The sequence below is a fragment of the Zingiber officinale genome, chromosome 9B, assembly GCF_018446385.1.
Source record: "Zingiber officinale cultivar Zhangliang chromosome 9B, Zo_v1.1, whole genome shotgun sequence".
NCBI lineage: Eukaryota > Viridiplantae > Streptophyta > Magnoliopsida > Zingiberales > Zingiberaceae > Zingiber > Zingiber officinale.
Genome location: NC_056003.1, coordinates 104,136,343 through 104,149,798, shown reverse-complemented (window position 1 = coordinate 104,149,798; position 13,456 = coordinate 104,136,343). Strand labels below are relative to the sequence as shown.

Here is a 13,456-nt window from a genome sequence, read left to right as displayed (position 1 = left end):
TAAATTAGAGTTTTTAAGTTTCAGGAGAGGGGTAAATGATAATTGTGGAACTGCGTGGGGGCCAATATAAATTGCCGATGCTTTTAAGTTTTAAGCCCTAGACGAGGCGGGCCCCGATCCAGCGCGGATTCTCAACCATCCAAAAGAGTTGAGCTGGCAAAAATCCACGGTCAAGCTTGCCCAGCCAATCCTCGCCTGTCGCCTCATCTTATCTTATCCAGCGGATGGCAGGACAGCCGCTGTCTGCTGTCGCATCTGAACTACCGACGTCGCGCCCCTCGGTCGCCCTTGCCACCGTGGTTGATCAACCTGTTGCCTATCTCGTACCACGCACCAAATCCTCACGAGGATACTTCTCTTTTCTTCCATCTCCACCGCCGGATAGAACGAGGCGCCGAGGGTTTCGTCGAGTGTTCGCGCCGCAGGACCGCTCCACGATCTGCATCTCTCGCCATGGCTTCCGGAAATCAAGGTCTCTTCTCTCTTAACATCCTTCGCGTTGATTTTTTTCCTGTCCGTGTCGGGTAGCTCGATCAATTTCTCTGTTGTTTGTTTGCGGAACTGATGCGGGGAATACAACTCTGTGAGAGCGTGCACAATTTCATGGGAAAATTCTGATCTGTGCACCGTTTGTGCTTTTTCCGAAGGTTTTGTTTTGCACGTGGATGCTATTCGATTAATCCCTGAGGCAGAGTGAATTTGATAGGGATTCACAATTCCTGATCCAATTGGCATGTTTCTTATTGTACTGGGTTCTTCTGATCATAGCCAGCCGATGCTTTACTTCAGATTGAAGTAGACATTAGAGAAGTGACATTGAACTTTTGGGGGAGAGCTCTATGGCTTCGGTCTGGAACTGAATGAGTTGTTGAGTAGCTATGCTTCTAATTATTTTATCTGAAACTTTATAGTTAGTTTTTGGGATATTGCTCTTTTGGACGTCTGAAATCAGGAGCCTGGTTTGCTAACTACCTCTTCAGCTCATATCAGTTTCCGCAGATCTTGTTTGGCAACTTTTGTAATGCAAAATGGATAATTATAAGGAAACTGTATGGGTATATAGGTTTTGAAGGGTGAGTGGATTATGATTAACATGGCTTTACATATTCTGGTTCTGTGGTTCATACATCTTATCAATCAAATAAATCTGGTACTTTCCTTTATGATCATGTGGGACACTTCTTTCTGTTAATGGTTTAGAACATTATCTGATGCAAGTCATTAGGAACAAAGTATATCTTTAGTTGTTTTCCAAAGGAAGAGTTTATGATGATTATCTGAATACTATCACCCTTTGTTAAGCACATAAATGAGTATGCATAACTTAACCTCTTTGACTGGTAAGCCTGGTTGAAAAAAAAATCAGATACCCTCTTTTTGGCATGCCCTTTTGAACTTTGATTTTCATTTGTTTGCAGACAACAAATCTAGTTCAGTTGAAAACAAAAGCTCGGCATCTGATGCATCACCTACCAATTCCAACCAGCCTCGGAGGACCAATTCAACCCCAGCTACTGGGTTTCCAATGAACCCTTTTGATTTTTCTGCTATGCAAAACCTGCTTAATGTAATTACTCTCTTTTTGTTTTTTAATAAAATGATTTTGAAGCTTAACTGGCACCAAAGTACCATGTAGCATCTGAAGTGGTAATTTGACACTAATTATTTTTTGTCAAATAAGCCACAATTATGAGCTGTGTGTCAGTTTCTTTTTTTTTTTGAAAATTTGAAGTATTCAACTGCTACTAGTTTGAGTTGCCTAATTGCTTAGCACAAATGTGTATGTTTATTTGAAGTTCTTGGAAACATCCTCATTGAAGTACTAAGAACATCTGAAAGTTGTCAATTTCTTTAGTTTCTTTTGTGTATGGATGGCAATTTGCCCCATCTCCATTAAGAACTGCTTCACCCTGACTCGATTGAGGCTGCTGGCCTGCCCCATAACCTAAATGGGGTAGGGATAGGATCAAAAAATCAACTTGTATATGCAAGGGCGGGGTAGGTATGAGGTAAAATTTTTTTTGCTTGTCTACCCTGCATGCTAGTCCTTGAACCTGCCTCAACTATATGGTTTATTTTATATTTTATTACTTTGCTCTGCTTGAGAAGCAGAGCTGGGATGAGGAAGAATTGTACTTTCCCTACCTCACCTCACCTCACTTCCCATATGGGCTGATGATGGGAATTGAACCTGCTCTGCCTTATCCTTGTAGCATCCCTACTCGTATGCATACTTTTTTCTCTCTCTTTTTCCCTTTAGTTTGTGGCTGAAAACAGATTGCCTATTTTTTCTTTGGGAAGTCAAATATCATTCTTGTTTGTGTGGGTTCAAGAGAAAAATACAATCTACAACAGTAGATATGTGCAACATTATTTTGTAAATAAATTAGAATCTTAGATGGGAAAACTTGGACTAAAGTTGCTGAATGATGTTGGGTTGAACTAATGACTGAGCAAAAATCTATATTGTCTTTGAAACACTTAGACGATGTATGTGAAAATGTTATTGTATCTATTTAAATTGGGCACTTATGTCAGTACATGGACTTGAACTAATGACTGAGCAAAAATCTATATTGTCTTTGAAACACTTAGACGATGTATGTGAAAATGGTATTGTATCTATTTAAATTGGGCACTTATGTCAGTACATGGACTTTTTCTAATTTACTTGTGGATACAGGACCCTACAATTAAAGACATGGCTGAACAAATTGCAAAAGATCCTGTATTTAACCAAATGGCTGAGCAACTTCAAAAGAGTGTCCACAGTACAGGACAGGATAGTGTTCCTCCATTGGATCCTCAGCAATATGTTTCAACCATGCAACAAGTCATGGAAAATCCACAGTTTATGAAAATGGCTGAACAACTTGGAAATGCTATTATGCAGGTTGTCCATTTCCTAAGGAAATTTTCTACTCTCCAATCAGCCATACTCATCTTCGTTTGTTGTTTAGGATCCTGGCATGTCTTCAATGCTTGAAAATTTGACAAATCCTGCTCAGAAAGAGCAGATTGAGGAACGAATGGCTCGCATGAAGGATGATCCGTCATTGAAGGGAGTTCTTGAAGAGATAGAAACAGGAGGCCCTTCTGCTATGATGAAGTAATGTATCTCAATGATTTTCTATATGCATATCTGTTCTTCTATGATTAATCCCTTCATTTTTAGATACTGGAATGATTCTGATGTTCTTCAAAAGCTTGGTCAAGCTATGGGAGTTGGGCCTTCAGGTGATGGTACTTCCACTACTGATCTTTCAGCAACTGAAGAAGCAGAAGAGGAAGGTGGATATGAAGATGAATCTATCGTTCATCAAACTGCTAGTGTCGGTGATGTTGAGGTATTACATCAGTTTCTATTTTATATCTATGTCTTTTATTCTCCAATTGGAAACCCCAGACTGTTGGCTAACATGGCTTATATATGTTGATGTTATATTTTCGTGTTGGCTTTGCACCTCAAAGGCTTGCAGGATTGGATATCTAAGATTTGTTTTAAGATGTTCAGATTGCCAACTGATACTCATATTGTGTCAGCGCGCTTTCTTAATAAAGATGTGTGGCTAGCTTAAGAATTTAGATTATGGAGATGGGACTTTGGCTTAAAAGGAAAAAAGATTCGAGACTGCTGATTGAAAAGATTGTCTAAAGACTAGGAAAAAAATACATAGAACTATTTTAAAGTGCATCAGTTGATCCGATTTATGAATTTATCCAACTACAAACAAATTCATAAGATTTTAGGTGGAAGAGGAATTGTAATTCTTTCCACTAGAGGTATGATGACAGATCAGGAAGCTCGAAGAGGAAAAATTGAGGCAAACTTTTGTTATATATCTGGTGGCCCCCCTCCTTCAGGCAAATCTTCCTGCTCTCAAGCACTTCAGAAGGAACTCATTTTGACTATGTTTCAAAAACGAACACTATACCACTGGTTATTTAATATCAATTCCTTTTTTTCATTCATTTTACACTAAAAATAATAAAATTGTTTGATTTAGTGACCTGGCTCAATAAGAGCGGTGGCTTCCTAAATGAGAAAACAGAAAGGGAAAGATCATTAGTGCTTGCTATTTAAATTCATCAATGCATGTGTGCATTATAGGCTTTCTTTTTTTAAACATGTCCTTTTGTCCCTTCTATATATTCCTACTAACTATTTGCTAACTCGAGGGTAACCTCCACATTTGTCCTATATTCTGGTATGCCTATTACTACATTATTCTATATTCTCTCAAAAAGCATCTATTTTGCCACCGTATGTCAATACAGTTTCTGTGGTACTAACCAAGAAGTCATAGGAAGATTCACTTTGTTGATCACAGTTTCGATGATACATGCCCAAATTGGAAGATTCTCTTCAAATAATTCTTTGGTTAATTCCCTTTGTTGATCATATTGAGGAAATGAACCACTAAAAAGGGCGGGGAGAAGAAGAGTTGAGGTATCAATCAGAGCAGTAGCAGTAGCAAAAAGGGGTCATGCCACAGTTGGGAGAAATCAAGATATATTTATATTCTAGACGTATATTTATTCCAAATTTAATTTTTCTAGTATAATTCCAACTCACAGTGGCTAACAGAGATACATCTAGTAAATAATTTCAATATTAATTGTCTTGGAAGCATTATTTTGATTCAATATAACTGAATATAGCTGAATATGTTATCTGGACTTCAATGAAGAAATTTTTTACAACCTATGTGAATGAGTCGATCATTTATTTTATGAGCTGTATTTGATTATGTGACCTATATGTTTGGATGTATTGTGTATCTCCAGTAACATAAGTGTCTTAAATAATTAGCTTGTCTAACTTGTAATGTGGCTTATAGTGTAATTGAGGCTGCCAGTTAGGGACGGTGTTCTAAATATTGCATCAATATAGTTTCCTTTTTACACTTTTAAGTTGATAAATGTAGGCTTAGGTTGTATGTTATCAAATGAGTGAGATGAAGAGAAGAATAACGTAAAAAACAAGCTATAATGTTCATCAACTATTTTAATGAAAATACTTTGGCTAAAAGGTATCAACCTTAGCTACAGAGAACAACTAATTTCTCATTGTAATGTATAATTGATGTGTTCATGTAGGAGGCAAAATTCTAAAAGATCATGTGAGTGATTATAGTTTATCTCTTTGCCTAGTAGTTGAGTCTTGTACTCCACTTTTCAGTTGATTGAATTTATTCTTGGAGTGTCATATGCTCTGAAATGTGTGTCAGACATGGTCACAACTTGCAGCTAAAAAAATCACGTCCAATTCTGCATTATCCTTACTTTGGAAATGGATGTATGCTAGGGCTGTGTTTGTCTAGCTTTTCACTTGATCTTTTGTCTTAGGACCATTTTGGATGGTGGCCTATAGAAACAAATACATTTTCTTTCCCAATTATACTCAGTACTAAGTACGTGGTGTAGAAGTTGGTAGGTATATCACATGCAGCACTGGCTGCCTCTGGCTGCTATGAATCTTGGCATGTGAGGGAAAGAGCTATGTAACATGGAATCACGGCTAGTAAGTTCTCTTAGTGAAAGGAATTCTGAAGGCATGTGGATAAAGCTCATTGTAAGATGGAAAATTTTTGCAAAGAAAACTGCATTTTTTTTAGTAGTACCCATACCTGCCAAATGCTGGAATTTGCATTGGCATTTGTGCTATGCGTATACTTTTTTTTTTGCATGATTTGCATCATACTTGCACCAGGTTGTAGTCAGGATTTATAAATTTAAGAGAACCTGATTCAATTACTTTTATGATATTAAATACTCGTAATAAAACATAACATATTGTACTCTTAAATCTTTATCACATCTATCTATATATACTCACATGAAGGAGAAAATATGTGACTACTTGATAAGTATTTCCTTTATCTGCTATATATACTGATATTCTATTCTATTGAGTATGCATTATTTTGAGGATGGTTGGATTGGATTGCCAGCCATGCATTTTTGCATAACTCTGATGTGACTACTCAGTTATATTTTGTGCAATTTCTTGTTTATGTATGCTGAAATTGTTTTGTTTCAGTGTGCATTTTGTTTTTAATTTTAAACAAGTTATTTTTGATGATCATGTAGGGTTTGAAGAAGGCCTTGGATGCTGGGGCAGACAAAGATGAAGAGGATTCGGAGGGAAGAAGAGCTTTGCATTTTGCTTGTGGTTATGGTGAGGTATGATCGAGTAAAGTTTTTGTTCATCCCTCAAGGAAATTAACAGTCCTATCTTTCACTTGTTCCTTTACAAAACATTTTTTCCCCATGCTATTGATTTTTTGTATTTGTGGTACCAAGTTTGATCTTATGTAGTATTAAATGAACAAATTAAATGGCATCTTCAGCAATAGCTTGGCAGTGTGATTGTTTTTTGATTCAGAGTAAGGTAATCTTGAGGGTCTCCAATCAAAATTAGAATTTCAGCACTTCGACTCCCATTGAGCTTGGTGACATGGAAATTTTCTGTGATTTAGATGCTTGAATAACTTGTCACGTAGCCCTTTTGAGTCTATATGTCACATTACCTCAAGCATATAAGCTTGTCTCCACTCTGCCAGTTGAGGTTCTCTGGTAGGGCTGTGACCTTATCTGATCTTATATTTTCTTCTGTGAATTGTCTAGAACATACACAGTAGTTATTGATTTCATAATTGATTTAAACAAGAGTTATCTGCTTTGCAGCCTGCATTTTCATTTTGTTTATCAAGATGTTGCACTGGTCCAGATGATTTTACTGAGCTTAGTTGTATATGGATGAGTTGGTTTATCCTATTCCAAGGAAATAAAGAATTATACTACAATGTATCTACTTTGATGTTGAGTTTGGCTGTTGATTGAGTTTTATCAAATGTAGTATGAATCATAAATACAATTCTTAGATTTTTAAACTGGAAGAGTGATTGGAAAAGGGATTACAGGTGGTGATTGGAGAGGATGGTCTCTGAGACTTTCAAAATGATGTTTCTTTTTTGTATATGATTCTTCAACGTCCAAGTTATATATGCGAAAAAAAAATAAGTAGACTCAGAATCTAGAACTGAGATTTCACTAGTGATGTGTGCTGCGCCGTTTAGGTAACATATATGAATACGTTAACTAGACTATGAAACTAAAACCATGATTTCACAACACGGATTGTGCATTTATTTGCATAGGTTATATATGTTGGTTAAATTTACAATGTGTTGTGCGAAAATATATTGACATGATTGGTTATATTCAGTTTATTTGTATACTGCTAGTAATACAAGTCTCATAAAGCTTGATGGAGCTGTAAGTAACATGTCACAGACCCAAAATATTTGGGCCAAACATCACTTGGCGATGATGATGACAATTAATAGGATTCTTGCAGATTATGATGCATATGCAATAATGTTTTTTTAATATTTGGGTATATCATTTAAAATATAATTTAAAGAGATGCAAAGAGATTAATCAAAAGAATGATATCATAGACATAGTTTACACATACCACATAATTATTAACAAAATACACATAATGGCCACATAATGATTAACCACTAGTGAACATTTTCCCTAAAGATTAACCCTCCTTTACACCTACACATGTTTTCTAGTTGAGGGATCTTTTCTCTCTTTTTCATTGATTCTTATATTTCAGTTAAAATAATCTTGTTTTTTTCTCAGCTAGTTAAATTGGCAATAGGGTGGCTAGTAACTAATTATGCGGTCGGGTGAGGCTTTGGATATGTCTAGCAGAGATAAATGCTCTTAGAGAAACATGTTAAATATTGATTTAAATTGATATTTCATAAAATAGAACTGTCCAAAAAGGTAATAAGTTTAATGAAATGTAAGTTTAATTTATAAATGGCCGTATGGCACATTTGAATATAGGCAATAATAGATAAACTATTAAATTAAATGGATAAATTATAAACATGAAATAAATTTAACTTTAGTCTAGAAATGCCTAAAAGACATGTCAAAAGTTGGTCTAAGTCATTAGAGAGGAGCCCTAAGTAAGGCACTTGCCCTGAGGAGGACCATTAAACCACCCAAATAGGGAGTTATGGGCTCTCTCTTCAGCATTGTCAGAGGCCCTAGAGGCTAGAGGTGAGGATAAGCCATTAATAGGTTCAATGGTCTACTAGTCCAAGAGGACAACTCAATATTCTTTCAATATGAATTGGTTGCTCTCATGACCAACCATTTGCAGCGCAACAACCTGAGCTACAATCAACTGAATTAGCCAAATTCTATCAGATTCAGGCAAAAAAACATTGGATGTGGCATATACATAGATGGGCAAGAATTCATGCAATGCTAGCAGTTAGTAGCTTTACAAATAACTCAATTAGAATTTGAGCAATCAGGCTATCTGTCTTACCATCTACTCTTCTTTGATTTGATTTTGGGTGTCTTCTTTAGCTAAGCATCAAATCCTCTTGAATGGTATCAATCTCTTCATTGGATTTGGTAAGCTTATCATGCAAAAATCACTTGCAGTCTGCTAGATTATGTCACATAAAGGACTTAATTGAATTTCACATGATACCGTCTACCAGCCGAGGACCATTAGTGATTTATCTAGGTTTGGAGTTTTCAATGACTTGCAACAGTGCTTTATTAGCTACCAAACCACAAGTGACCTCTTACAAATTCATCCTCAATCATGATATGTGATGGATTTTCTTGCAGCTGCTTGTTCATTTTTTATTAACTTTTCACCCATGCAGCAGGGTGATATGGACCATTTTGTTTGAGCAATTCTTTTTCTTTTAATCTTTGTTACTCTAATCCAAAAAAAAAAAACAGCCAAAGTTGATACTAACGTATCCCTCCATGTGAAAGGCCATGATGTAACCTGAGTTGTTTGGTTTTTAATTATTAGTTTTATTTTCCAATGGGCACTCTAACAACAAATTGCCACGGCTTTACTAATACAATTTTTTAAAAAATAAAATTCTTTATTCATTGTTGTAGATTCGATACTGAATTACAATCAGAGTATGCTTGTTTTGCTTCTCAGGTGCAGTGCGCTAAGATCCTCCTTGAAGCTGGTGCTACAGTGAATGCACTGGACAAGAACAAGAATACTCCCCTCCACTATGCTGCTGGCTACGGGCGCAAGGAATGTGTTGCATTGCTTTTGGAGCATGGCGCGGCTGTGTAAGTCAACACAACTAAATTAACCACTGCAGTCTTTGTACTTCATATCTGTGTTTTCTTGCTGCAGCACCCTGCAGAATTTGGATGGGAAGACTCCAATTGACGTTGCCAAGCTGAACAATCAAGATGAAGTTCTTAAGTTGCTCGAACAAGATGTCTTCCTGTAAACATTACTCATTCATCTGCTACTGGCTGGGGGAGTGACAGCTGCTGTGGAAAGCAGCTCCGCTGGTCTTTACCTTTTCGCAGCTTGTTTGCTATGTTCTTTCTTGTTATCTATTTGCAGTTTTTTCAATAGACTTGGCACATTCCAGTTCCATCTCTGAGATTGAATCTTTCTGCTACGGGGCGTGCAAATCAATCTCAATCAGTTATGATATCTCAGCATAGCTATGTATCAGAATCATTCGTTCCAAAAGCGTGCACAATGATAAAAGTTTACTTGTTATTTAGGATCTGCGACTGGCTACTTTACATCTATGTATGATTCTGATTGAACAGTGAAACTTGCAGGTTTGTTATTGTTTTGATTAAGTATATCGACCGGAATCTACTTAGAAATTTGGACATGCCTGTTGGTAATCAACTTAAAACTAAGTGGAACTGGTAGGTTATGAGCATTTTCTTGGGACATGCATGACATCCACCGCAGTGGCATGGTGTTAAGGTGAATAGCAATTGTTTACCAAGTTTTTTTTCTGAGAAATATGATCTTTCCTTTCGAAGGGGAGCCTGAGCCTGGATTATAAAATTATTAGCGTGTGATCTTACTATCATGGGTTTGAATGGTAGAAATAATCTTTTGCAATACAATACAAGATAAGGTTCTATATAGTACATTTAATGGATCCAGTTCTTTCTCGATATCTTATATTGGTGGGGGGTTTCGGTTAATCCTCTTATAGTGTCTTTTTTTCAACGGTAAGACGTCCATGTAGTATCTTAAGCATTCACAATTTGATTTTTAGTTAGTATGTAGTATCATAAGCATTCACAATTTGAATTGTAGTTAGTAAGTCCCCTGCTGCAAGTATTTTTGGATTTATGTTGATAGCCGGTAGAAATTTTTTTGGGTCAATCGGTTATCTTGCTAATTAAAATAAAAGTGGACATAAACTCTTATTATTAATTATCTGTATTTAAAAAATCATTGAATAGGAAGCCAAATATAATGTTAAATGTACTAACATATATATCCATGAAAATAAAAATATTTATACGAATATTTAATAAAAATAATACAAAAGGAAATCATAATTTAATATTGTGGCGACCACGTTACGTTAAGCAACCAAAAGACAGGTAGGAAGTACATCCAAACCGAAAGAAACCCAGCTGAATAATATAAAACTATTGATATTTGAGTTCCACTTTGACACAGATGTGGGATATTTGAATTTAATTTAAAGTTTGAAAATATAAATAATTTTAGTTCAACATTGATTCAAAATGAAATTCAAATTCAAGTTTGATTTTAAATTATTTGAATTCTAATCTGAGTAGAATTAAATTGTAATATTAAATGGCTCAAATTCTAGTTCAATTTTTGAGCTCAGAGTTGTTTGAATTTTGATTCAAATTGAATTGTAACATTAAATTATTTGAATCTTAATTTAAACGTATTCGAACTAAAGTTATGTTCAATAGAATAAAAATAGATAGACTCATGAACAATCGAATAAACAATTATGAATTCAAATTCGATTAAAAAAATTATAGATTGATTAAAATTTAATAATTTCAAATAAGGATCATGATGACTTGATTTATTTGCACCTCTAATCCAAACTGGTCTAACACCGTACTCAAACATAAAGTATCATGGAATAATATGAAACAAATCCAGCATAGAAAGTTAAAAGGCTCTACCCAAACAAATCTATTAGCAGCCACAACATGCCAAAAATAATATTTTTATTTTTAAAAAAATGATTAATAACCGAAATTCGATTGATTGATTAATCTAAAAAAAAATTCAATTAGTTTAATTTTGAATAATTTATTTCGATCAGTTCAGTTTTAATCAAATACTCCTAATTTCACCTACACAATCACTAATCAACACACTAATATCAAACAAGGTTTTAATATACACAAACCCTATAAACACATACTAGGTTGCTAGCTACAGTGCAGCTATAAAGGCGTAAAGTGGATTCTAAGATCATCTCCAACCCATATCATTAAATTTGATTAATTTTCACACTAAAATGATACAATTTCAACACTAAACACTATTTCAATTTCAACCCATTAGCACCATATCACACCAAAAAGAAATATTCTTTAGAATATTCTATTATTCTTATTAACTTTTTTATATGATAATTATTATATTTAAAATTAATACTTCTTAATATTTGATATTTTAAAATTTTTAAAATTCCGTATCCAACTAATATATATATATATAATTTTTATTTTTATTTTTATTATATAATTACTCAAGCATAAATATATTTTAAAAATATTATAAAATCACACACAATTAGGATAAAATATTTTACTATTTTATATTTAAAATAAACAAGGATACTTAATTGAAAATACAATATTACAAGACTTTAACTTTCAGAATTACTATATTGTTCCCATAAATGCTCAATTAATGCATTTCGAAGGGCAATATGAGCTTCTTTGTTTTTGATTTGTCTGTATCGAGCTAGAAACTCTTCAAATCGACTACCATCATCTATTGCGGGCTCAACATCTGGAGTCGGCACCTCAAAGAGTTCCACGATTGGTGCATTTAAATTACATTCATCTTCAATTATCATATTATACATAATAATACATGATGTCAGTATATCATGTAAAATATTTTTCTACAAAAAAACGTGAAGGTCCTGCAACAATTGCAAAGCATGATTGGAGCACGCCAAATGCTTGCTCAACATCCTTTCTACACGCTTCTTGCTTTATTGCAAATAATTTATTCTTTCGACCTTGTGGAGCATGAATCGTTTGAACAAGTGTTGACCATTTTGGATATATACCATCAGCTAAATAGTAACCCATATTGTACTCTTTTCCTTGAATGACATAACGAGCAGGAATTGTAATACCTGTAGCAAGATTAGCAAAAAGATGAGAAGACTCAAGTTCATTAATATCATTGTTCGATCCTGACAACCCAAAATACGCATGCCAAATCTATAGATCATAATCGGCTACAGCTTCTAGAATAATTCTTGGCTTTCCACTATGACCAGAATATTGTCCTGCCCAAGCTGTTGAACAATTTTATCATCTCCAATGTATGCAATCTAGGCTACCTAACATACCTGGAAAACCTCGTAGCTCACCAATATGAAGTAGCCTAGCAACATCGTGAGCATTTGGAGATCGTAGGTACTGCCCTCCAAAAACTTCAACAACAGCACGACAAAATCGTTTCACACTTTCAATAGTAGTTGATTCCCCTATTTTAATATACTCATCAGTATCATTTGCTGGTGCACCGTACGCTAATATCCGAAATGCAGTTGTTATTTTTTGCAAGCTTGACAAACCAATTCTTCCAAGCCCATCTCTTCTCTGTATAAAATAGTTGTCATAATTAGTAACAGCATCACAGATACACATAAATAAATTCTGTCCCATTCTGAATCTTCTTCGAAACATTGCATCATTATACAATGCATTTTCGGCTAAATAATCATTGAATAGATTACGATCAACAGCTTCACGATTACGATTGATCATCTTATGACCAGGAGTTGAGCCTCAATGCATGCTTTTGTTGCTTCCTTCATTGAGATAATTCAAGACAATTTGATTATTGGTAGAAATCACCTGAGCGATCAGTTGTTGCCTTGCACCAAAACTTTCTGCATAGTTATCATCATCAGAGCTTGAAGATGATAAATTTGATGAACCTTCAATATTGTTATCCATTTTCTGAGATAATTAAATTGATGAGGTACATGTTGCTTATGGGGTATGTATTTATAATGTATGTTATAAACACATTTGGACAAATATGCACAGATGACGTGATACAACAATGACAACATCGGGACAAGTTTAGCAAGCGACGTGATCAGGCATTGAACACACATTTTTGTGTGCCCAAGTGACGTGACCTAACAATGAACACATTTGGACAAATATGCATAGATGACGTGATACAACAATGATAACATCGGGACAAGTTTAGCAGGCGACGTGACCGGACATTGAATACACATTTTTGTGTGACCAGATGACGTGACCTAATAATGAACACATTTGGATAAATATGCACAGATGACGTGACACAACAATGACAACATCGGGACAAGTTTAGCAGGCGACGTGACCGGGCATTGAA

At 35.1% G+C, this 13,456-nt stretch overlaps 2 protein-coding genes across 2 annotated transcripts; one reads left to right on the top strand and one right to left on the bottom strand.

The window, feature by feature from the left end:
• The first annotated feature begins 313 nt into the window (after positions 1 to 313).
• LOC122023610 (ankyrin repeat domain-containing protein 2A-like) lies at positions 314 to 9,678 on the top strand. The gene is made up of 8 exons (XM_042581816.1): positions 314 to 472; positions 1,419 to 1,567; positions 2,684 to 2,893; positions 2,961 to 3,109; positions 3,176 to 3,347; positions 6,094 to 6,186; positions 9,005 to 9,144; positions 9,212 to 9,678. The coding sequence occupies exons 1-8, from the start codon at positions 454 to 456 to the stop codon at positions 9,309 to 9,311; spliced, it is 1,032 nt and encodes a 343-aa protein (XP_042437750.1). The 5' UTR covers positions 314 to 453; the 3' UTR covers positions 9,312 to 9,678.
• Positions 9,679 to 11,708: 2,030 nt separating this feature from the next.
• On the bottom strand, positions 11,709 to 13,041 carry LOC122023251. The gene is made up of 4 exons (XM_042581321.1): positions 12,940 to 13,041; positions 12,429 to 12,681; positions 12,141 to 12,269; positions 11,709 to 11,908 (listed from the first exon to the last, which is right to left on the bottom strand). The coding sequence occupies exons 1-4, from the start codon at positions 13,039 to 13,041 to the stop codon at positions 11,709 to 11,711; spliced, it is 684 nt and encodes a 227-aa protein (XP_042437255.1).
• Positions 13,042 to 13,456: the final 415 nt, after the last annotated feature.